At 40.3% G+C, this 24890-nt stretch overlaps 1 protein-coding gene across 3 annotated transcripts; it reads right to left on the reverse strand.

Moving 5' to 3' along the window:
- Positions 1–9979: 9979 nt before the first annotated feature.
- lnp1 (leukemia NUP98 fusion partner 1) lies at positions 9980–17788 on the reverse strand. Of its 3 annotated transcripts, XR_002753330.1 has the most exons (5): positions 17265–17788; positions 13798–14031; positions 13320–13418; positions 12078–13080; positions 11359–11445 (listed from the first exon to the last, which is right to left on the reverse strand). XR_002753330.1 is itself a non-coding variant. In XM_023340268.1 (4 exons), the coding sequence occupies exons 1-4, from the start codon at positions 17448–17450 to the stop codon at positions 11338–11340; spliced, it is 627 nt and encodes a 208-aa protein (XP_023196036.1). In that variant the 5' UTR covers positions 17451–17788; the 3' UTR covers positions 9980–11337. The 3 variants fall into 3 exon arrangements, 2 of the variants coding, with proteins under 2 accessions (XP_023196036.1, XP_023196035.1); XM_023340268.1 differs by lacking the exon at positions 12078–13080 and having other exon boundaries at positions 9980–11445; XM_023340267.1 differs by having other exon boundaries at positions 11379–13080.
- Positions 17789–24890: the final 7102 nt, after the last annotated feature.

The raw sequence follows: 24890 nt of genomic DNA on the forward strand, positions 1-24890 counted from the left end.
CAACGTCATCGCATGAATATAAAAGAATTAACATGTTAATTATATTGTATAAACACGATAATGTATTATGTAAATTTAATTTCATCCAGATTTCTGGAACATGCATTGGGAATTTTAAAGTACCAACAAAGTTTTTCCTTACGGCTTTTCCTGGGTGAATTATAAGCAATCCCATATTTTCCTGTTTAGCAATGTCTGTGTGTTTTATTCAGTTGCTTAATTTTGCATCACCTGATCTTCAGTGTCTGTATTTAAAGTATGTATTGTGTTTTTCATGTAGACCAAAAGGCCCAACTAGGTGCCTGCAAATTAACTTGAGCTATTAAATGTAAAATAAGACGATAACATGATTCGATGTGAAACACGTAACACAAATATACAACAACAGCGTCATAAAATCTCCTAAATCTCTGTTTTGGCTTTTGGTTTTTACATGCTCCTCTCGACTGATCGTCCTCTGGAGAAAGACATTTTTGACTCACCCTGGCCTTTGTGTGTCCAAACCAAATAGATGCCAGCAGCCATACAAATGTGCTGACGCACCTGTTGAGCCCATGCAAAATTAGGACTGTAAAAACAAAGCCATTCGAGGACACCAAAGCGATTGCTTCACTCCAATTTCTCTTTATACCAGGAGTTTGAGCCCATTGTAGAGAGACCACTTTATTATTTGTCGCAACTCAGCAGCAGCAGCAGCAGTAGATTTTATTTTAAAGGCAGACTTGTGAGAACAAACTTGCAGGAACCTTTCAGTACTTTCACTGTTAGCACGTAGCTACTGCATTGCTGACACATGTAAACGAAGAGGCAGTATTTTTCATAAGATTTGCAGCACCTTCTGTATGTTTGTGCTCTAATCGCCAACTCAAACCGTCTGGCTTGAGAAGCTCGTTCATGTCTGCGCTATTATAGAATTTCAGCAACTGTGAAAGCATTTTATTCTACGAGGGCTGCGTCAAGACTATATGATTCAAGGCATTTAGTAAATACGATGAGCAGCTAGATTATTGCTGTTGAAGTGAAACAAAACCACAATCTCGCAAGGCCAGGTCACCGCCGTATTTTTTGTCAAACGTACAGGAGGAAAAAGTCAACGTTCTGAAAAAAACAGAATGTCGAGACGAATGCTGCCATTGTTACATTGTTTAATGTTTGAATCATTAAACTCGGGCTGCAGCAGTTATTTTAGTAATTGATTATTCTGACGATTAATCGATTAATCAATTAATCGGGTAACAAAATTGGTAGATTTTTCATTTCACCACGTAAACCTTTTTTATACAATATTAAAAATACAAGACGCAAATAAGCACATTTTCCAGATCAGAAATTAAGCATTTTATTGCGTAAAATGCAATAACATTTTTATTTAGGGCATATCTATTGTAATTTTTTTGTCTTAAATCTTAAATTATTTTTTGTACAGTTTTGGGTTAGTTACTGCTCTGACTTTGTTGTTTTTTCAGCAAACGGCCTTTTTGTGAGTTTGCATACTGCAGTTGACTATTAACTGATGACTGAAATAGTGACGATTATTTCATAAATCGATTAGTTACGATTTTACCAACTAATCGATTTTTTTTTGCTCTGTGCAGTTTTCCTCGCATTAGACCTTTCACGGATGTTTCATGACATAAAATAGGATGTGGAGATGTGTCTCTGTCACCTTTGGTAAAAGCAAGACGGCGTTTGGTCGACATGTCACACACGTAACATGCCAGTAATCTGGCTGCACCTTTACCCTCCGTTATGATTATTGTAAAGTTGTACCAATGTGGCTATGATCTTGTTATTGAACTCTGGTGACCCTGAGTGCTTCTTGATGAGGATTGCTCTCAGTGATGAAACACATGAAATGAAAGCGCCGGGTTATCTAGTCACACTGCTTCATGATACACTGATGGTTCAGTCAAAAATAATCCCAAGCTGTTTCCTTGTTAAGAAACCTTTTTAAGATTATATGTGAATGAAAATATACTTTTTGGTTTTTAAGACACGGACAGCTTTTAGGAGCTAAAAATAAAAGGGCTTTGAGTATAATTGCATGTTTATGTGCTAAAATACGGTGCAGACAGATGCAGAAGTTTATTCTCGTTGCACACCCTGTAAACGTCTCATTTGGCAATGCAGGGCACACAGAGTAGCAGTGGTTGTTAAAAGCTTACAGATGATAGCGGGCTTGGCTTTAAGTGTGAAAACCTTCACCAACATAGTTGGAGATGGCCATTGTTGATTTGTCCAATCTCAGAAACTACCCTTACCCGCGACAAGCCCGTGCAAGTTAGGTACGGTGAGAACAGACAGACAGTCACAAAGAAAGAAAGGTGGTGCTGATCGGAAAAGAGATGTTAAACCTATGTGGGAGCAGTTTGCATGCATTTAATGGGATAAAAATAAAATCTTAACCTTTAAATGTGAAGTTATGGTCATACATTTTGTTCACACTGAGGCACATTTTACAGTTCGCCCCAGCCTAGTTGTAGTTCAGTGGCCAAGGATTCACCTAATCGTGGATTTCTCTGTGGAATGTAACTCTAAAATGATTTGAGAAAAATTTGCATTGAGCAAATCTGAGATATTCTAAAGAAAATGCAGCTTGGGAAGCTGAAATATCTAGGCATGCAAGTGCTACTCGACTTGCTATTGGTTCGCATCTGCAGAGTAGCCAATGGAAGAGTGGCTGTACCTCCAAGAGCGTACATGGGCTGAGCTGTAGATTTTAGCTTTTGCCAAAAGAAGATGTTAGATAGTGCCAACACAGTTTCCTTTGTGTGTATTAATCCATATGAAGGCATATTTGGTGTTTGGACTATTAAAGGGCCAGTGCTATGCATTTTCCATTCACATAGTGCCATTTTATAGCACAATCAAACTATGTTACATTCAGTTGTTATAAAAATGCATCATATTTATCAAATATGACCTGAAAGAAATTTGACTTCATAACACCTTGAAACTGGGCCTCTGTCTTTCCTGCCCTTTCTGAAACTCCACATCCAGGAAGTCGTCACAACATCGCTCCTCTCTTAACCCTTCGACAACGTCTCAATTGAACAGCCAGACATTTGCAGACATTTGAAAATGTTTTTTGGAATGGATAATAAAAACGAAAATTGAGTGACCTCCAACTTCTGTAAGAATTTTTTTTTTTTAATTGTGCTTAAAATTCAGAGCCAGGCCAGAAAACCAAACTATTTTAAATGGGCTCTACAAACTCTATTGTGGAGCCCATTTATATATGCCAAAAACTTGCTGATGGCTGTGTTAAGGAACTAGATTAATGAATCTAGTTGAAACAGACACTGTTTCAATTAATAAGCGAATCTAGATTAACACAGACTGCATTCTGATTTGTATTTTAATCCAGGGTCAAGCAGAGAAAAAAAATGACCGTTGAGACTCCCGGCAGAAACCAGGAGTGAAGAAGAGATGAAAGACAGTACATCGCTTTTAATATTCACCAGCCCTCTTACAAAAAGGGGATAAAAAGGGAGTATCCCACCAGTTTCACTTTACTTCGCAACTCTGGCATTTGCACCTGCAGACTGTGAACCTGGACAGTCCATCAAGTGTTTCCAACGAGCTGCCTCCAACATGAAGGTGCATTATAGATCAAATTGACTGATTGCTTGTTTGATTGATTGAAATAAAACAAAGTGTTGTCATAACATCTGTTAAAAATGCACGACTTGCAAAGAACATTGAGCAAAAATATTTATGAGGTGTGTGTAGATGCTTGTGCTGGCATATTAATAATAAAATCAACAAAAATCCAGAAATAAATGGACTTAAATGGAGAGTTCTTGTTTTATTTTTATTCTGAGGTTGGTTGCTGTATATTTTCATCTTAACAAAGGAAAAGAATTCAAATAAATCATGAGTGTATGTAAATTTGTTTCCTTTTTATCTGAAACTTTAAGACATAAGTCAATTATGGTATTATCTGATATGCAATTTACTCAATGTCAGATTTAAAGGTCCAGCTTAGCAAAATCTTTCTGTTGTGAGTTAGATGAGAATGATAACAGATTTCATGTGTGTGTGTTAAATGTAGAGAAGTGGGCAGCGAACGTTAAACTTAGCTTAGCATAAAGACAGAAATCTAACCGACCATGGTCCACATCTGATCTGAGATCAGTGCAACTCTAGAGGTGTGGCTGAAGTGAGAGAGCTCCATAAAAGAAGCTTAAACTCACATTATTTACAGCAGAAAGCAGATAGAAACATACGGTTATTTATGGTTATTAATGTCGATGCAAAGTCAGTATCTGAAACATGTCACCTTAATGATAGCAGTGGTAGTACTCTCTAAAAACTGCTGGGCTTTTCCTCTTACCTGAATTGTGGGCATGTCTTTTTAAAACAGAAGTTGGGCAGTTTTAATTAACAATTGGTTTAAAAAACTTTTGTCAATTTTGTTCTATCAGGCAGGTCAAAAGCTGCCATTGGCTGATCCCTGTGCAGTCAAACAATTTTAAAAATGACTGTCTTGCTCTAATTTCCTGTTGGTTGGACCATAGACTACAAAATGAAACCAGATCACAGAAAGCTAAACTAAATAACTTAACACGACTAAACTTTTCATATTTAGGGAGTTTTATGTTCCCCTGTTGTCACTTTGGTGATGTTATTTATCTCTCCCACTTCGGCCATTATGTAACAAATTGTAACAACTTTCAGAACAGCCAGTTCCTTACTGAGGAGTTGGCAAAAGTGCATATAGAAAAGACTAGAAAGAGCCTCATTATTATTCGCAGACCGCCATGTTGAAATGAACAACAAACTGATCTGAACCTCTTCCAAAGTTTAAAATAAGAGTGTAGATGATAAAATAACGCTGATGTTAATGTCACTTATTTGTATTATTGACTTTAGTTCTTACAAGATATATAAGCTCTGAACCAGCTTACCAGCTAGGTGATAAACACTAACTAGCGCTAGCTGTAGTTATTATTTTGAGCAAACAACTGGTAGTAAACTCAATATAAACAATAATAATAGTTGTATATATGTGTGTGTGGTTACTACACGTCCTCCCTGTGCATTTATAGGTTCTTCCTTCCACAGACCTAAAACATGCACACTAGGTCCACAGGCTCCTCTAAAGCACCCCTAGGTGGCGCGAAAGGAAATGTATTGTCAATCTTTGCATGTGTTCTGGAGGTCGAACACGTGCAAAGATTACATGGAAACACGGTGGTCCAGTATTTGCCACAGAGGCATGATACACTTGGGTTTCCAAAAAAAAATGGGTCTTTTGACCCCGAGGAAATTAGGAGTTTAAAAGAACAACTCTTAATGCAAAAAAACACAAATTACTGAAAAAGGGTTCAGGCCATTGTTTCTCTGCACAAGCTTGTGAATTGATAGCGTTAACTGGTGCTTGTCAATTGGTTGCATATACACCCGATTCTCGTTAGGCTTTCGGTGTCCACAATTTTGGTGCCCTCTGGAAACAAAGAAATGGTACAAATATTTTAAATCACAAATTCGTTTCTCAACTTCTAGATGCTGTGACACTCCCTTCTCGTGCTGCAATAACTCAATGCCAAGCCCACATCCTCCCAACTGGCCCAATTTCAACAGGAAACGCGGCAACCCACGAAGCAGTAAAGCAGGCAGCCGCACAACCTTGCAGCACCTCCGCTTAGCTCTCTGCACAGAAACCTGACTCTAACTTTTCCTTGACCGATCTCCAAAAATTCGCTTCCCCGGCCGAGAAAACTACCTGGAAAACTTCCGGAGCTGCGCTCATCAACAAGGTATGGGTTGGACCGACCGGTAACCCTTGTTTCCCTAAACATTTTTTTCAGATGTCAAATGGAGGTATGCTAAGAGAAATAGACCGAGTCGTTTACCGTCAGTTTTTTTAAATCAGCAGAACAATACTGTGGTAGCAGGCACGTGCAGAGGGCGAAGGGGGCTTGAGCCCCTACCCTTTTTATCCTTGATGCCCCTAGTGCCCTTTTTGAGTTTTGTTGTTGTTTTGTTTTGGGGGGTTTTTTTTCAAAAAAAAAATTTTTGTTTTGTTTTGGGGTTGTTGTTTTTTTACCCCTCCAGGGGGTCTTTTGTGGGCTCTAGTGTCCCTTATATGACAGTGCGCTGACAGGAAACCGGGAAGGAGAGGGGGGAAGACATGCGGCAAATGTCGTCGGGTCCGGGAGTCGAACCCGCGAATTTTTAGTTTTAATCTGTATGTCAGAAGGCCTGTTTGTGCCCCTCAGCAATAATATTTAGCTAAATATAATAATTTAGTAAAAAATAAACTGCTGCCCTCAGTCTAATAATGACTCTCAGAGCCTCCATGTCGTTCAGACTCCGGGTCCATGGTGAGGAGGAGGAGGAGGAGGAGGATCTGTGTCCTCTAACTATAAAATTATGGGCAAGAATATTTTTTCATACACTGGTTTGTGAATAAAAACGTAGGTCTGATGTTGACGTTAGAAAATGTGTTTCTATTTATATTTTCATAATTGTCCTTGCAATAGCGAGACAAAACCTGCCTCGTCTCCAAACTCAGAAATGTTTCGGCTGCAGAGAAACTTCTGACTTTAACTTCATCATTCTGCTAAAGGCCCGGTTCGCTACAGGCAGCTTGAGTCGGTTCCACCGACAGATAGAAAGAATATCTGTCTTTATATCAGACATCCTGGTATAAGACACGGTACCGACTGTCACCGCGAGTCGCAACGCAGCTCAAAGCCCCGGTACCACCCGGTACCACCCGGTACCACCCGGTACCACCCGGTACCACCCGGTACCACCTGCTGACTGTTCGCTCTGCTTCTCCTTCACGTTTCTACCAGGCGGGTTAAAGCCGCTGCTGACGGGATCTGGGCTGTAAATAGAAGTTACTGCAGAACCTCAAGTGTTAAAGGAAGATTCGGCCCAGAGCATTTAGAGTTCACAAAATAAACATCAGAGAAAATATTGTAGCAATAATTAGAACCGCAGCAAAAAGCCAAACATGCCACAATGAAATGGATCAAAATGTCTCCAAAGCATCGGGGGACTGATAGGGGATTCCAGGTAGATTCCAGGTAGATTCCAGGTGGATTCCAGAGATGCGCATCGCAGCAGCTGTTCCTCCAGGGCCGGCCCAAGGTAATATGGGGCCTTAGACAGAACCCCCCTCCCTCCAGAACCCGTTCTACTAAGAACCTCAGCATCACTAACATGTTTAAATATCGATCAGGTGAATCTGTGAGAAGGAGACCAGGTTTATTGGCCGAGTTTAAAATCAATCACTGATTATTGGTTATTTGCTGTGATGTATTTGTGAACAAACCCAATTCAAACACAAAGATATATTGTAGCCATGGTAACACAACAATCAAACTATCAAGATGATTCTTTAAACTTTTACAAAGTAAACGTCCTAATTAAATCCTAAATGTACTATTTATTTTTTCTCAGCTGAATGCATTAAATAAAATGTAATAACATTGTTATTCTCTATAAATGATGCTGAAGGTTTAGATCTATGGTCTGTGGTTCAATTAAACCATTTCTAGGGGCCCCTGAATGTCTGGAGGCCCCTGAATGGCCCCTACCAGCAGCTAATGAGTTTTCTTTGCCTTGATATTTCAGTCTTATAATTCTAGATCTAGAAGTTTAACATCAAACTATTATATAGAGTTAACCCCTTTGAGCTTTTGGATCTATAAATCAGTCTGCAGCCAGGTTGTTCTAGAGGTTAAATAGATATTATTAGGGCTTAATTAGTAAAATGGCAGCAATTTTGCTTATTTCATTGCTTCATAACCTTTGACCTTCTCTCCTCTGATCTGTTTAACAGCTACAGTCTCAGATCAGCTCAGCCGTCCAGGACTGTCAGCAGCAGAAACAGAAACTTTATACCTGTTGGGGAAAATATAGACTAGATTTGCTTTGCATTTCCCTGCATGATGGCAATGATATAGTAGGATCCAATTAGATTCTTGATTAATATGGGTTGTTGCTATGTTGTTGTACGGAGTTTTTGTTCAATGTGCCCCTTTTTTAAATTTGAGCCCCTGCCCCTCCAAAGGTCTCAGCACGGCCCTGTAGCTGTGTAGTCTGCGCTGAACACATGTCAAAAGGGATCAAATTACACACTAAGGGAGCGCAGCCTGTAGTCACGACGCCATTTCAACACATTATGATGGATTTCATCGAATGAAGCCCAGCAGAAAACAAAAAATATTGCCTAGTAAGAGTAGACTTGTTCTCAAAATGGGTCCAGGCATTACCACTAGCACTCATGTACATGCGCCGCCAGAAACATAACCTCAGTCCTTTTGAAAATTTTCTTTGCAGGACCACCTAACCTAAGGTTGGGACCCCCGCAGACACCAGGACCAGATACAATCACATGTGATGACAAAATGCTTAACTATTGCATCTCACTTACAGATCAGCTGAAAACTGTCAGACAGTAGGTCCTGCGAGGGATACCCACCTGCTCCTGACCACCCACACCACCATCAAGGTTGCTGAGAGGGCCACCTGCACAACTTTCCTATTATGGAGACAAGACCCAATGGACCCCAACTGGTCTGCTCTGTCTTGCCCCTAGACGTCCTCATCCATATTTCTAAACAACACTTACCACCTGTGGAACGAGGTGGCGTCGCCATCGCAGCTGCCCTCCTGACTCTGGTCCAGACCATAAGACCCTCATTCCAAGAACTGAAAATAATTTTTATGTACGTGTATGGCATCACTGTCACCGCAGAACTAGGTGACCTGTTCGATGTCACAGACCGCCTAGTCCACCCAAACTACGATGACCAAGACAACGCCGCCTACGCTGCTGCAGTGACTGCACTCCTGAACAAAATCAAAGAAATCTTACCCATTCAACATCAGTATTATATCGTCAAACAGTGTGTGCAAAAAGCCAACGAGACCCCATATGATTATTTCCAACGCCTGTTAGAAGTTTTTAAAATTCACTCCGGACTACAGGAAGAAGCAGGCTGGCGTAACTCACCACGCATCACCCCATTTGAAGGTTTTCTGTGCCATCGCTTCTTAGAGGGGCTAATAGAACCAATAAGAGAGGCTGCAAAGCAGTCCTACATTGGCTGGAAGAGCGAACCCCGCATTATTGAGATGATAAGCCAGGCCACCCATGCATATGAGGAATTCATCGACAAAGAAGAAAAAGCGCAAAAGAAATAAGAAAAGATGATGTAAGACGCTCAGTTAGCCTTTCTCCAAGCAGTCACCAGACTACCAGGTTTACCAGGTTTGGCCCAACCACCAACAACGTGGCTATCCTGCAGACCCACCTCAACACCAAGGCCCCTACACATACAGCTCCCGCGATGCCTGTTACAACTGTGGACAGAGAGGACACTGGGCTCGGTTCTGCCCACATCAAAGAATTCAAGGAAGAGGACGAGGATTCAACCAAACTTCAATCCAGGAACTCAACAAGCACCTCAGGTAACCTGAGCTACCCACGGTTTCGGCCCACTCTGTAGACCCAACGTCTAACAGGGGCAGCATGACGCCAAACGTGCTGAAGGTGCCAGCCCTGGGAGGAACCATTGGGATGCTGGTCCTCCTCATCCCGGCCATCATCATACTCCAACTCGAGCCTCCAGCACCGCCTATGACAGTACCCCCACCACGATTCTACTACATCAGCAGGTTGAAATGAACTATGTTGAAGGCACCACCATGTCCATAAGACTCACCACCTGTAGCTACCTTGTATCATAAATGTTTTCAAAAACCCCAGGGTCCAGCAAATCCTGGTTGAAACTTATGTCCAGCTCCAGAACCTCCAGGGAGAAGGTGTTAGATTTGTACAGGAGCGCCCCGAATGACCACCCCCATACATAGAACACCTGTAAATAATACCTTTTATTTTCTATTTTTATTATACGTTCTTTACCTTTGCTTAAACTATCAGAGGACTGTCCCTCACAAAAGCAGCAGACTTCCAAACACAACCTGTGATTGAAATAACTCAAACCACTCCAACTGGGAAGGTTATTTTATGATGTTTTATTGTGTTGTCTCTCCTGTCAGAACATGCATTATATTCAAATAATTTTTAGCTATTGTATTGTTCCTTATGGAACAAAAGGGAGGAATTTTGAAAGGAAACTTATTGTTTAATCATATTTTATCATTTATTGCATTAACCATGTTGTTTCATTATTAATTTAGAAACGAAGTATCATGTTTTGTTTCTTTTTAACTTACCAGAAGAGTCATAAAATAAAGAATGTGTAGACAGTTGAACTTTTGTTTCCCTGCACAAACAGTTCTGAGATTTCTATGTGTGAAGATGATTAAAAGGTGCTGGTTCCGTTGTTAAGACCAAATAAGTTGTTTGTCTCTGCAGAAGTCACGCCACAGTCTATACAAGCAAGACAAGGAAGCTCATCTCGAGGTATACGACTGTGGTTACATTTATGCAAAAATATGCGCAGGAACTAGTTTCACACCTCTGAATAATTTCTAGAAATTCCTTTATTTCTTTTTGCAAAGCCACAACCCATGTTTAGTGCAAACATCTGTATATAAGATGCATGCTCTGTAACCTTGTTCAGAGATCACTGATGGATTTAATCTGCCTGTGCTGTTCTCTATCTGCAGTTTCTCATTAAATCTAATTTGTTCTCCACTATTTGCCTGAGTCTCGGTCTCTGATTTTGTGCAAGTTTACAGTGGGATTATGTGTCCAGGCATAGCTGTCCATCTCACCCTCTCTTAGACCCACTGACTGCTGGAGACAGACAGGGTTGATTCATTTTATTGTTTGTTTAGCAATTGAAGTTGTGGACATTTTTTTCTGCTTACTTTTTGGTAAGCTTTACGTTTGATATTGTCATCTTTAATTAAAACCCACTCAGTATGCTGTTGTGGCAAATCAGCCCAGTCATGGATCAGTCATTCTTTGGCATATGCAGGACTGAGACATCAAAATTACCCGAATTATATTGTTTTTCATCCAGCCAGCAATTTTTAGAGTCCACTTTTATGACAAATTGAGGTAAAACCTTTGTGAATTGGCCTCTTTCGTAGGAGTTTGTTTCAGCTGACATTATACATACAAATAAGCTGCCTTTTGTCTGTAGCTGAGTTCGCTTAGTGTGTCCTTTAGTTTTGCTGTGAGCAGTTCAGACCGACCAGTTTGGCCGCAGGTTCTCCCGAAACATGGGCTCCTCAGATTGCTCAGTGGCAAAGTCTGCCTGCTAGCTGGAGGATCCGGGCCGCTCCGAGACGAGAAGACAATCTAGAAGTGGGTGACCATGCAGAGGGCAGGGGTAGTCGGGAAGTGCTGGAGGTCTCTGGGGCCGGGAGGTCACAGGGATGAACATGCGAGTGCAAGGGCCGTCATGGGACAGTGGTGCGGGACGAAGACCAGTAGAGAGGCTTTATGACGGAGACGTGGACACGGCACGTGGGGCATGTCTGTCTCTTCCACAGCCACTGCTCCATGCACTGAAACACACCACAGAACAGACGGGAACGTCACCCACATTTATTGGCTAACTGAGTCGGAGATTTATACACATATGTTCTCATGGCAGCACGTCATTTCCCACATGTAGGAACTACATGCACAACAAGGCCATGTGGGAAGGACGACAGTAACACGTGTTTTGTTCATTTCCTGTGAGATCCTCAGAAAACAGTTTCCTGTGTTTAAAAACGGATAAAGCTGATATAACCAGTGGTGGCCTCCAGGGAGGTCTGGAGGGGTCCGTGGCCCCTTCTTGAAAATTCTGGCCACCCCAGAGAATCCGGTTCATGTCATTGAAAAGCAAGCAGAGTCATCTTCCTCAATGAAGGCATAAATGTAAATCCCATTAAATAAAAAATAATAATAAAAAAATCATATTTCTGGGAGCATCACTAGAAATTTAACACAATATCAACTCTGGTTTCAAGGTCAACACTTGGATTGTAATAAACAGGGTCACCTATTAAAGTACATTGATGTGTGAGCATACTGAAATGTACATATACACATATGCAGATGTTTCACCTACTTTATACATTTCTTTACTGTAAAGTGTAAGTTGACAGACAATGTTTACACCAGGTGTTGTAGCTTACAGAAGTATTCATACCCAAGGAAAGATTTCACAGTAACTCTGGAGAGCAGCACAGACGGTACACACCATCAGTCTGGACTTTCATGGAGAAGTGGCAAAAAGGAAGACATTGTTAAAAGAAATCCATGAAGACTCATTTGCAGTTTGCCGCCGGTCATGCAGGGAACGCAGCAATCATAAGGAATATGGTGCTCCAGTCATAAATGACCAAAATGAGGCTTGCTTCATGCAAAATGCTTTCGGATGCGAGAAACTATCACTGTACATCACCCTGAATATGGTTTTCTTTAAACGGGGTCAAAGAAGCTACTAATAGATAATGAAATGATGGATTGACATAAATACAGGGCAACCCTTCAATCACTATCGTTTTCCTTCTGCTTCACTTTTTGTGGGCCAACCACACAAAATCCCAAGAAAATACATCTAATTTTGCAGCTGCAACTTGACAAAATGTAAAGTTCAAACACTATGAATACTTTTGCAAGGATCTCTTCAAGCTCATAGACAACAAAAACCTCTGGTACATCTAATACTGCATATTATTAAACTCAAATGGCCGCACTTATTTACATACAGTCACAAAAACTAAGTTATTCTTTGACAAGTAAATGCTTTTAATTGTAAATTCAAACCTTTAGACTACTGTAAATTTGGTGCCTCACTGCGAGGGGGAAGAGGTTAACTGGAACACCAAAATCTGACCAAACCCAAAGAGCTCATAGGTCAGCTTTCAGGAGACATTTTCAGGATTTGCAGATTCAGACCCGCCACGTTGCTGAAATAAAGCGATTCCTGACCATTGAAGGAATCACTAAATAAAAAAAAGATGGCGCCCTTCTGAGAGATTTCAGCGATGCCTTCGCAGGGAAAGCTGTCGACGCGGGGCGTGCTGCTCCTTCGCCGAGGAAATCCACCCATCCGCAGACTTTCTCCTCTCCTCCGTCAGCCTCCTGAACAGACAGGCCACCGTGTCGCTGCCTCTGCGCGGCGCGCTCGCCTCTAACCGCCGGGCCTCCTTCAGCACCCACCAGAAGGAGACATCAGACTCAGTAAACGCCAAGTTGGGGGTCAACGGTTTGTGAGGACGCTCCATGCATCTACAGAGTCATTTGCTACTGGATCGCTGTTTTCATACCAGGCCCCGTCATGCATGTGCAGGATTGAGATGTGAGATCTGATCTGTGGCATGCTTGGGATCACGTTGAACACAGACAGGAAGTATGCTGTGGATCTGACCTGAACACGTCCTCTTACCTCTTTGTGGAAGCGGTGTGTGCAGTGAAGTTCTTGAACTCCCTCTCCGTTCTTGCACATGTCTTCGTGGCAAATCAGGCATATCTTGTCTTTATCGCTCTATGAAACATCAAGAGGAACGAGATTTTCAGCGTCAGGGTCAGCAGTTCCTTTGTTTCTGATACTATTATACAAAACTACAAAGGGACATGTGAGTGATTCCATTCGCAAGGAGGGGACAATGATGTCACAAATCTGTACTAGCGTTACAGTGTTACATTTAGATTCCCCACAAACTCCTTACTTAGGACTGAAAGTTCTGCTAATAGGAGCTTTTTATTGTTGTTGTTACATCATGCAGATCTTACATGTCTTCTATCCTGCGTGCACATTAAGGTAACAGAACATTAATGCCCTCTAAGCGCTCCTTAATCCTGACAGCCTTCACCAAAAATGACTAATCAAGAAGTTAAATGATAAAATAGACATCAGTTCTAACCAGACACATGGTTTTCTTGTCAGTGAAACACAGCCTCTTCTGGAAGGACTCTGTGATCTCTGGGATGGGGGTAATGCGGCTCTCCGTGACGGCCGTCTTGGGCCGGTTTTCGTCCGAGGAGATGCGATGAACCCTCTGGTGAGGCCTGACCTCCCCCTTGTCTTCCCTCGTTTTGGGAATGGGCGCGTTGGTCGCCGTGTGGATCTTGTTCAGCTTCATGGCATCCAGTTGTGTCTGTACGTCACACAAACGAAGAGAAAATGGGTGTCATTGTGGGGTTTGTTCTTTTTTTTTCTGCTGAAAATACAAAGAGCCTCAGTGAGACCATTTTCAATAAATGAGAAAACCACTCTGCCACTAATGTCCTTAGGTAACGTCAACTAATTATAGCTAACCTCTGGACTCAGTTTAGCCAGTTAATTCATTAGCTATAATCTGACCACTGTGAGATGCAAGGCAAGTCCTCCTTAAGGTGATGTAAGGTGAATATTCTGCGTTTAATTCGGCTCCCCGATGTTTTTCTGTCTGACTAAAGCTAAGTTATGTCAGAGCTCAATGGTGCTTTACTTCCAAGCATAGTGAACAAAATGTACTGAGCTGCTTCTCAGGAATTATATTACACAATCACTTTTACTGGTTAAAGCTAGAGATGCACCGATCCGATATTAATACCTGTATCGGTCCCGACATTGAAAATAATTCTAGATTGATCGCCTGTGACAATGTACCCGATCCATAAGGACAGATCTATTCAGTCTATTTCTATGCTTTGTACTTTGAGAGACGTCATGCTTTACTATTTATTTTACCGTACATTTGAAATTGCTAATTGCATTTTTGTCCGTTTGTTTATTTATCATTGAATGTTGTGCTCCTAATTTCACCGACTGAACAAATTGAAGTTGTGTTGTTTTTACATGTTTGTGAAACTACTGGTGTATTTAAGTGTGCAAAGTTATCAAATAAATTTGTAATTGAGTACATTTACATCTGTGTTTAAAAAGAAAAACAGGAAAAAGTCTGAAGTCAATTCAGCACTGTTTTTCTGTATTGGGTCGTCATCGGACAACACTAAACCTCAGATATCGGTATTGGTATCGGAAGTGAAACAGTGTGGCGATGCATCCCTAGTAAAAGCAAAATATACATTAAAACATATATTTATGTGTTATATGAAAAAAACAATTATCCAGTGGAAAGTGACTCCATGTCGCTATCGTTCCTTTGTTTATGGCTAATTCATATACCCATTGGTTTACATGCAAACATTTTTGGGGTGACAGTCAAGGGACTAAAGAAACGCCGCCTACTAATTCATAAGCAGACAGAGAGAAGGTCATATCACTCATGCATCTAAACATTTCAAACCAGGTTATACAGGTTGTCTCATTGACATCCAAGATCTCATTTGTAAGAAAGACCTGTTTTTATAAAACAAACCAAAAATCACAAACACAGCAACAAAACAAATACTTAGGAATTTTGACTCAATTAACCCCTTAACTGGCAGCGAAAAACTAGATTTGTCCCGTGGATGGGATAATGAGCTAACAAAAATATGAGCTAAAAACAAGAGCCAAGATTTCGTGCTTTAACGTAGATGACTTCATCAACCATGTAATTTTTCAATGTTTTGCACCTTTATAGCATCTTTTGTGTAGTCTTAGTTTTGGTAATAAAAATATTAAAAATGATCAATAAAGAAAATAAATCCCCACTTTTATGAGTGAGCGAAATACACATGTCAAAAACTATTTCCCTAAATGCTCCATTGCAGATTTGGACCATGGATGTGTCAGATAACACACAGCAGCTCCCTGTTTTACAAAAACCTCATCCAATAAAGCTCATCTGTCATGGCAGGTAAAACAAAATGATTTATTTATGCAAAGTCTACTTGCTGGGACTGAGTCGTTGAGAAAAATGTCCGACACATACACACACACATGTGCAAGCAAAAATAATAAAAACCTTTGACCAAGTCCGAATTGACATATGCACAAACGTAATAAATCAAATCAATTTAATGTTTCATTCGTAGATGGACCAGTCGATCAAACAACAATACGAATCAGACAGTTTTTTTGATCAGTGGTCGAGTCACGTAGCGAAGCGGCTGGAGGGGGTTTCCATTGATTAATTGTCAGAAAACATCGGAGTCAGTTGATATGAGAATCAGCAGGTCAGAGGTCAGAGAAAACTGTAAACCAATATTAGCCAGGACATTAATGAGCGATCCGTCTCTTTGTTTTTCTCATTTTAGGTTACATAACGGTTCATCGTCGCCATCCAGTCTGATCCAGAATTAGCCACCATCCCCCACGAAAACAAAACAAAGCTCTATGTATTTCATTCATTTCTCCCGCATCTCTAAATAACTGTAAACATTAAAACTTTTTAAGGTTTCTCTTTCATTGATGAAACTTTAATAATATAGACCAACAAGGTGCTAACTATGATTTTCCAAAGCAATATAATGTAGTTTAAAAATGATCAGGTTTAAATATATATATATATATTCTATGTGCTACTGAATGAGCAACAAATCATCAGTTTAATCTTAATATCAGCAACATTTGCTACATTATCTACTGAATGCACACAGCTATTTTGAATTGTAGACTGCAGAGGGCGTTCTTACTGTTCCTACAACTGGGATCTTAAAATTTGACGTCTAAATACCAGGAGAAAACAAAAACCAGGTTTCAGCAGAAATCAATTTAGCAAAAACTATAAATAATAATAATAAAATAAGAGATCGGTTTAGCAGTCAGATGTGGAACAAACACATCCTAGATTCTAAAGACCCTCTCAGCTCCCTTCACTATCTTTAACAGGGCCCAGAGTTCCACAAAGATGCATTAATACCTACTATATGCAGAGCCAGACTTTAGAAAGGGTTGCCAGTGGCAGTAGCCCAGGGCTTCACTTCATAGGGGACTCCCACAGATTTTTAAGCTTTTTTAAAAGTGTTTTTTTTTTTTTACGAACGCATGTTTTGCAGACATTGTCCTTTATCTAAGAGTCATTGGTCCATATCAGGTGAGTTGTACAAATATTTGGGGATTGTTTTATTAAAGTAAACAATACTCAAGTATTGGTTATGATAATTCCTTTTTGGAACAACATGTTGAGCTAATGGCCATTTTTTCTCTGGTACATCGGGCACCAAAACAGCTTCCAGCCCAGGGGCCCACATCCTTGTAAATACGGCCCTGAGTATTTCTTACACATGCAGTACAAATTTTTATCAAGGCAAACTCCAGGTTAGGACTTCTTTCTACAACAAGTCATAAAACATCAGGCATTCACGTAGAAGGGAACAGTCCAGACATGAGTAAAAGTCACGTCTTGCTGTAATAAAATAGCACAAACATGAAAAGCTGCTTTTCTGTGTACATTATGCTGCTCTGCAAAAGTCAATTCAAGTGGAACTGAGTGCATCCGAGTGTTGCTCCTGTCCTTACCACGGTGGGGAGTGATGCTCTGCGATCGAGGTTTGTTTTCGAAGGCCGCCTGAAACTGCGTTTTCTCTCTCTGGAGTGTCCGCGGTCCGTTCCGTGACCCCAGTAGCTACTCATCCAATTGGTGAAGTTCCCATCATCGTCCTCGTCGTTTTCCATCACGATAGCGGGCAGCAGTCTGAGGGACATGATCACTGCTGTGTGTGCACACACACACAGGCACAGGCAGCCTCTTGGCTCAGCAAACCCAGCAGGACAGATTCAAATGAGATCCCAGCTCAGTGATGCAGAAAGCAAAGACCACGCTCAGCTGACCCACTAAAGTCTCTGACAGTCCCGCCACACACGAACGTCCCACAGGGGGAAGGTAACGTCTACTGGATGCCACTACGGAGCCTCTGGGCGCTTTTCGTCTGTGTTGTTGTTGTGTTATTCCTGGATAAGCCAAAAATAAAACAGCAGAGCTTTCGCTTGAGTCTTTAAATAAGAGAATCCTCGGTAAGCTCTTTACTGTGTGGCTGGCAGAGTTTAAAAAAAGGAGATGCTGGGAGACACTGAGTTACAGCTAGTAGTTTTTTTCAGTGGGTGGCTGTTGTGGCCTCTGCTTTAAATCTTTCCATTACAGTGACGGGCCTGCGGGTAAACAGCCGATACTCCAATTTGCCCATACTTTCCACTCGCAGGCCGCATCAAACCTGTCAATAATTATGGAGTTCCGGTATCTGTGTCTCCCACACTCAGAGCCCGGGGCTCCCTGTGGCAAACGGGGCAAACCACGTCTCTTCGGGATAACCTGTCTACCGCTGCACACCTCCCTGTATTTTTTTTCATAGTGTCTTTTTTCAAGACACTCTTGAAACTTTGCAGTTTGTAGTAGAGCTACAAACTTTAATTGGTTATATTGGGAGTTTATGTAATTGATAATTTGATAATTGAAAAGAATCTACAATGAAAAGCTTAGGTTGTAATAATAGAATAAAGATAAAACATAAACAGGAAGTTCAAGACACTCATAAGCTTTTAGCTAGCAACAAAACTTTTCATTAAAAGAAAAATACCTCTTGTAGCTGCTATTGCAGCAAAAGATTTATCCAAAAAAGTATTGATTTGGGAGCGAGGGGTGTGTGAGGGTGTGGGGGATAGACACACACGCAGCACACTTGTTTTTCAACAGGAAGAAATGAAACACTAAAAACTCCATTCCTGCTTAACAGATAAAGCTTCAGTATCCTCAAGCCCACAGAAATTCCTGAAGTCTAAATGAAACATGCATCGCTTTGACCAAAACGCAAGGTTGTATCTTTTCTACAGAGTGTTTCCAGTTGATTTAACAACATCCAACAAGATATATCCTCCCCTCTTGCCTGTGGGACGTGTCTTTGCAGACCATTTTATCCAAAAATGACACACAAAAGCTTAAAGAAGGCCTGCAAATCCTGAAGGGAAAACTCAAAGCAGCAATCAAAAACTGGAGAGAAAAAAAAGTACAAAAAACCCCAAAAAACTTTAAGCACATCCCAGACGTGTGTTTAACTCAGATGGTTAGATTATGCAGCTCAAAAACTAAAGTTCATGCTTCATAATGTGAGACTAGTAGTTTATCTGTTGCATTTATCCTTTCTGACTGGGTGTAAAAAGTTGCAGTTTTCCTGTCATTTCACTGAGTATCTTGTTCAAGCAACATCAATCTTGGAGGCAGATATCAGAGCAAAAGTGCAAGTTTATTACAGCAATTGCAATCGGAGAAAATCACACAGTGAGCATCAAGAGTGAACACACACGAGTGTCAAAGGAGTCTTTGAGTTCTCTTCCTTTTATACAGATTGGAACACACAGCCTATGGCTGAGTTCCTTAAACATACAAGAAAAGAAAAAACAACAAGAAGTACAGGCAGTTTCTGACAAATAGGTCACAGTTGGAACACCTGAAGCCTTGAGGCGTCGACACTTTAGCCACAAACACCTCTACATTAAAGAACTTTATCTCAACTGACCTCCGGTGTACACACGTTACTGCAAAGTCGACAGTTTAATCTCTAAGGCAGTTGGGTGGAAAACCCATCTATTGTCCTTTGGTTCAACTTACAAGTTTGCACCGGTGTAGGTCAGGGGCCCCAGAGTAACTTTTGGCCCTTTCAGTGAGCTCAATTGTGGTCAGGCATTTCCTGTTGCAGCAGCCTCCAAAAGGCAAACACTTTGCCACACAGAAACTGCAGTTAGTATCACGGCAAGCTGTGACCTTTAATGCATTGGATATATATAATATACATGAGTAAAATAATAAAAGTAATCAATAATAAAAGTATTCAAACCCTTTATGAAATAATAGTCATTAATAATCCATTTCGACAATCTCTTAAGATTTTACAGGTTTACATGAACTAATATCTAAATTAGTATTGATTTATGACTGACTTCATCTTGAAAAGAACATCTGACAGCACGCCAATGCTGTGCTAAAGTTTTAATTTTTAAGTTTATGTGCGACTGATGAGAACTGGATGTTAACAGCGAAGCAATTTGACTTCCTACTTCCAGTGAATGCCTCGTTATTCCAGGTTGAAACTGATAGTAGACCAATATGAGGAGGTGGAATTTCTTTTACTTTACGATGGGAAAAATCTGAGCTGCTCTTTTGAGTTTGATATGTTCAAACCTAATATATCGAGGTTTGAAAATGTACTCCGGTCACAGTGCCTCTGAGCGGAGACATCAAACACACAAATCTAGACTCTCAGGCCCATAAGAGGATTGCTTTTCCCACATTGTCTCCATTTAGCAACATGAATCTTAGGGAGGAGGACTAGTCTGGGCAGGCAGGCTTACGAGACATGCTGGATGTCTTCAAAACTTCCTGAAGATTACAGTCATCTGTTGTTATGTCAAAGATGGGAGTGAGTTAAGGTCAAACCGAAAGTCGAAGGGCTCTCCTACATGCAAACTAGATGCTAAAACACCAGAAGACTACATGAGATTATCCAACATTCAAATCACAGTTGAATGACTTTAAAGGCTCGTTAAATGTTTGGCAAATTAGATGCAGACGTCGATTCAAATCAATTTAAAGGCAAAACAAGGAAGAAGATGTTCATCTGTTAATAGATTTTGTGAATGCTAAACTGAGAAATTCATAAAGAAAATGTACATCATTGCTAGTTGGAACCAGAAGCTATCTGACTCTGCATACGCATAAAGACAAATTTATAAAATTAACAGAAATCGTAGGCTTTATGAACACAATATGCAAACACCTACAAAAAGATTGTTAAAGCAACATCAATCTAGGAGGCAGACATCAGAATAAAAGTACAAGTTTATTAAAACAATTGCAATTGGAGAAAGATCATTTAATACACAGTGGTCATCAAAGTTGGAACACACATGAGTGTCAAAGGAGTCTCTCTAACCGTCACTCAGGGGCCTCCTCTTAGACTCAAACACGTAGCCAATGGCTGAGTTCCTTAACCACACAAAGAAAGAAAAAAAAAAACAAGAAGTACAAACAGTTTCTGACAAATGGGGCATAGGTGACAAACAGGTCACCGTTGGAACATCTGCAGTCTCGAAGCTTTGACACCTTAACCACAAACGCCTCTGCATGTGAGACCTTTATCTTAATTGACCTCTGTTGTACGTCTTTTACTGCGGAATCAACAGTTTTATTCTTAGACAGTTAAGTGGGAAAAAACCTATCTATTGTCCCTTTGTTCAACTCACAAGTCTTGCACCGGTGCAGCTCAGGGGCCCCAATTAACAGTCGGCCTTTGAGCGAGCTCAGCTGTGGTCAGGAAGTTCCTGTTAAAACAACCTCCAGAAGGCAGATAATTTGTCACACTTAAACTGTCATGATTTGGGTGGTGAGGCAGAGGCAGCAGACCCAGGGTAAGATGAATAATAGTGATGTGACGTGATGTGCCGAGGCTTCGAGGCGTGTGTCGAGTAATGGAGGGGGCGTTTCCGTAAAGCGCGTATCGAGGCTTGCTTCATTTAGGGGAGGAGCCGAAAACGATGACGTCCGAAGCCTCGCTGCCTGGCTGTATCACGTGACTGCTTCGGGAAGTGGCTCAGAGTTTGGCGCGGGGTTTGACAGCTTTAGAAACCCCACAGGCTCCATTCAAAATGTGGGTTGTTGTAGGCGAGTTGCGGTCAGTTGAGAGAGTGGATAGAGTTTTGATAGTTTGGATAGCAGAGTTTGGATAATGGTTATTTAGTTTGGGACAGTTAGTTTGGTGTTTGGAGAGTTTAGTAGATAGATAGATAGATAGATAGATAGATAGATAGATAGATAGATAGATAGATAGATAGATAGATAGATAGATAGATAGATAGATAGATAGATAGATAGATAGATAGATAGATAGATAGATAGATAGATAGATAGATAGATAGATAGGAGATTTAGGAGCGCGAGGATAGGAGTAGGAGTAGGATGGAGCCGGCGAGAAAGAGGAGGATTTCCCCTATGTGGGAACATTTTGATTTGATAAGCCCTAACAAGGTAAGGTGAACTGAACATTTGCAGATGCATTACGTTTGCTTATGAGGAACTGTATTTTTCACTGTTTCTTATTTTCTGTAAAGGTGAGGTGTTTATTGTGCTCCAAGGAGTTGGGGTACAATAATAACACCTCATCCATGTAGTGTCAAAAAAGAGAAATCGTTTGAAACCAAAAATTGTGGAGAAATTGTTGTTTCTTAATAAAAATGCATGAAATCATCCAAGTTACACAAGCATTAGCCTATTCACTGCCCCTCCCTAGTTCCACAGGCACTTTCACTGTCCTCTGCCTGATTAAGTCCAGGCCATTTTTCTAGAGTCACAGAAAAACTTTATTACACAACATGCCATATCACATGACACTACTATTTTGGGAATAATTACACACAGAGAATACATTCAAACAATATTTTATTATACACATATGTGTATACATAATTTATGTAGACAAATGATTTTGTCCTACACCTTTTGTGACATCATTCCCAAGAGCCATAATAGACAAAAATTCAATGCATCACACGTGTTAAGATACAGCTGGCTGTGATTATACACCTGGCCAGTAGGTGGTTTCGTGTGCACATGAAGCCTCAAGAAATGAACCCTTTCTCGAACCAGTTGGCTCAAGTGGTTCAATGCCTCATGAGGCTTCATCTCACCATCACTAATGAATAAGAAGGTTTAATAATGAAAACAAGTCCAGAAATCCAAAAACATACAAAGTCCAGGCAGCACAAAGGAGCAGATGCAGAAGCTCGCAGGTAGTGACAACAGGTACTGGACAAACATGACGAGGACCCGACAAGGAACAAAGAACACAGGCGGGGTTAAATACACAGAGGGTAATCAAGGAGACAAGAAACACCTGGAAACAATCAAGGGGAGACGGGACAACACGGAGACTCAGAGAGACAGAAACTCAAAATAAACACAGATAAGGAACAGATCCCGACATAAACTGCAGTTGGTGTCAGAAACTGTGACCTTTAATGCATTTAGATATACAATAAAAATGAATAAGGAATAAAATGAGTAAAGTAATAAAGCAATCAATAGTAAGGTAATCAATAAACTCAAATAATAAAAGTAATCAATAAGAGTAAATAATAAAAGTAATTGATAATAAAAAGTATTCAAAACCTTTATGAAATAATAGTCATTAATAATTCACTTTGACAAGATTCTTACCCTGTAAACCTGATTTTTTTTTTTTTTTTTTTGCATTATGTCATGTTGCTGCAGTTTCATTGGGAATTTATGATAAATTAAATGGAATAAAACATGGCTTCTATCTTTTGAAATGTAGTTTCCATATGCATAAACTTCTCTTTACTTGAATAACAATAAATAAAATCTGTACAACCACCTGATTGAGTAAATAGAATCCATCCATCCATTTAATAATAAACTAGTAATAAACATAAAGCTAATAATTAATAATAAAGAAACGCTGGGAGCACAGAGAAAAGTGAACACATCGTAGAGAGAGAAAAAACAGCGATAATATCAGATATCAGGTATCAGAATGTGTAATATCAGATATCTGATATCATATATTGTACCCCTCCTGACCCCGCTGGGGACAAGGGTGTTAGAAAATGGATGGATGGATGGATGGACGGACGGACGGACGGACAGACGGATATCATATATTCTTTATGATTTTTCCCCTTTTTACCTTTAAACCAACAAGGTTTTATTGTGCTCCACACTTTACACATGTAACCAGATAACTGAGAACTTTACCTGGGTTATATAATGTGAAGAACCATAACAAACTCACCTGACATTGAAAATGGACCAGAGCTGCTCTCTGTCTGAGAACAGACGGCCGTGGGCACATATTGAGTTTTTAGGCTCCTGTCGTGTCCTGACAAAAGCTGTCTAAACTCAGAAATGAGAGGCAGCGGTAGCAGAAATAACAGCTTTCATGATAAATTCACAAACATTAAAACAAAAATACGGTTATTTTTTAAAGTGCAGCTCCAATTTTGAATAAGAACTGAAAAGTAACACATTTACATGATTGCTTGTATCTTCATTAAAGGGTTAGGGTTAAGGTTATGTACAGTTAGCAGTATTTGAAACTGCTAACTGTACATAAATCATTTTCAACGTCACGCTAATCCGACTCCTGTGCGATCCAGAACTGGGCTGATTAAAAGACTGCAACACCGCCATCTAGTGGCTTCAGTGAAACCGAAGCTATACACACACTAAAGCAATACCAAACCTTGCCTGTAAAAAAGACAGTTTTTGGTAGAAGAATATATTTTCTTACACTTGACAATTCGATGTTTTCAATTTAATTAAAATTGAATAAAAATATGAAATAAAGTAAACTCGTTCAGAAATGACCAAAGGAGGTGTTACAGGTTGCCAAAAGGTGATGATGACGTTTCCGCTGGACCGCTGTCCCTAAAGTAAACACGGCCGCTTCACATAATCAAGACTATGACGAAGAGTACAGGAATTCAGGTGATTTAGGCTACATACAGTTTCAGTTTAATTTCAATGACCTAATTGTTTAAATGTCTGGCCATAAAAAGAACAGAAATTGTTTAAACACAGTTTAATATCACAACTTCTTCACAAAGGCTAAAGGCAACTTCTTTTTGGCAGATTTTGCAGTTCCCAGTTAGAAATACAACAAGAGGTGGGATTTCCCTTATTTCAACTAATGAAGGATGTCACAAAGAACCCATGATTCAACAATAAGAAACAAAGGGCAAAAATGTTGTCTATAGAAGAGCTTGAAGGCGTAAATCACTGCTGAGCAGTTAGAACACGGCCCATTTCACATTTCCCCCAGAAAATTCTTGAAGGTCCCAAGACTAAAGTAACCAAACACCAAACATTTTGGAGGATATCCCACCGACATTTGATAAAACTAACATTGCATTTCAGACAATCAATCCTGAAAGACAATGTCTGGCCATTAGTATTTGACACAAGTTCTTGGGTAAATGCGACAAGAAAATAACTGAAAACACACCAAGAAGTCCGCTTCTGAAAACAAATACAGAATGAAAGTGTTGGAGTGTCCTTCTGAAAGGCCTACCCTAATTCTGAATGACAGCATGACTTTTCATGCTCCAAATCCTTCCAATATGGCTGAATTAAAGCAATAG

The sequence above is a fragment of the Xiphophorus maculatus genome, chromosome 9 (assembly GCF_002775205.1).
Source record: "Xiphophorus maculatus strain JP 163 A chromosome 9, X_maculatus-5.0-male, whole genome shotgun sequence".
Lineage (NCBI taxonomy): Eukaryota > Metazoa > Chordata > Actinopteri > Cyprinodontiformes > Poeciliidae > Xiphophorus > Xiphophorus maculatus.

Coding starts and splice junctions, on each gene's coding strand:
- lnp1 (XM_023340267.1), bottom strand. CDS start 17,450: ATGTCCCTCAGACTGCTGCCCGCTATCGTGATGGAAAACGACGAGGAC. Junction 14,032..17,264: donor GAGCATCACTCCCCACCGTG/GTAAGGACAGGA, acceptor TGTGACGTACAG/ACACAACTGGATGCCATGAA. Junction 13,419..13,797: donor ACAAGAAAACCATGTGTCTG/GTTAGAACTGAT, acceptor GATGTTTCATAG/AGCGATAAAGACAAGATATG.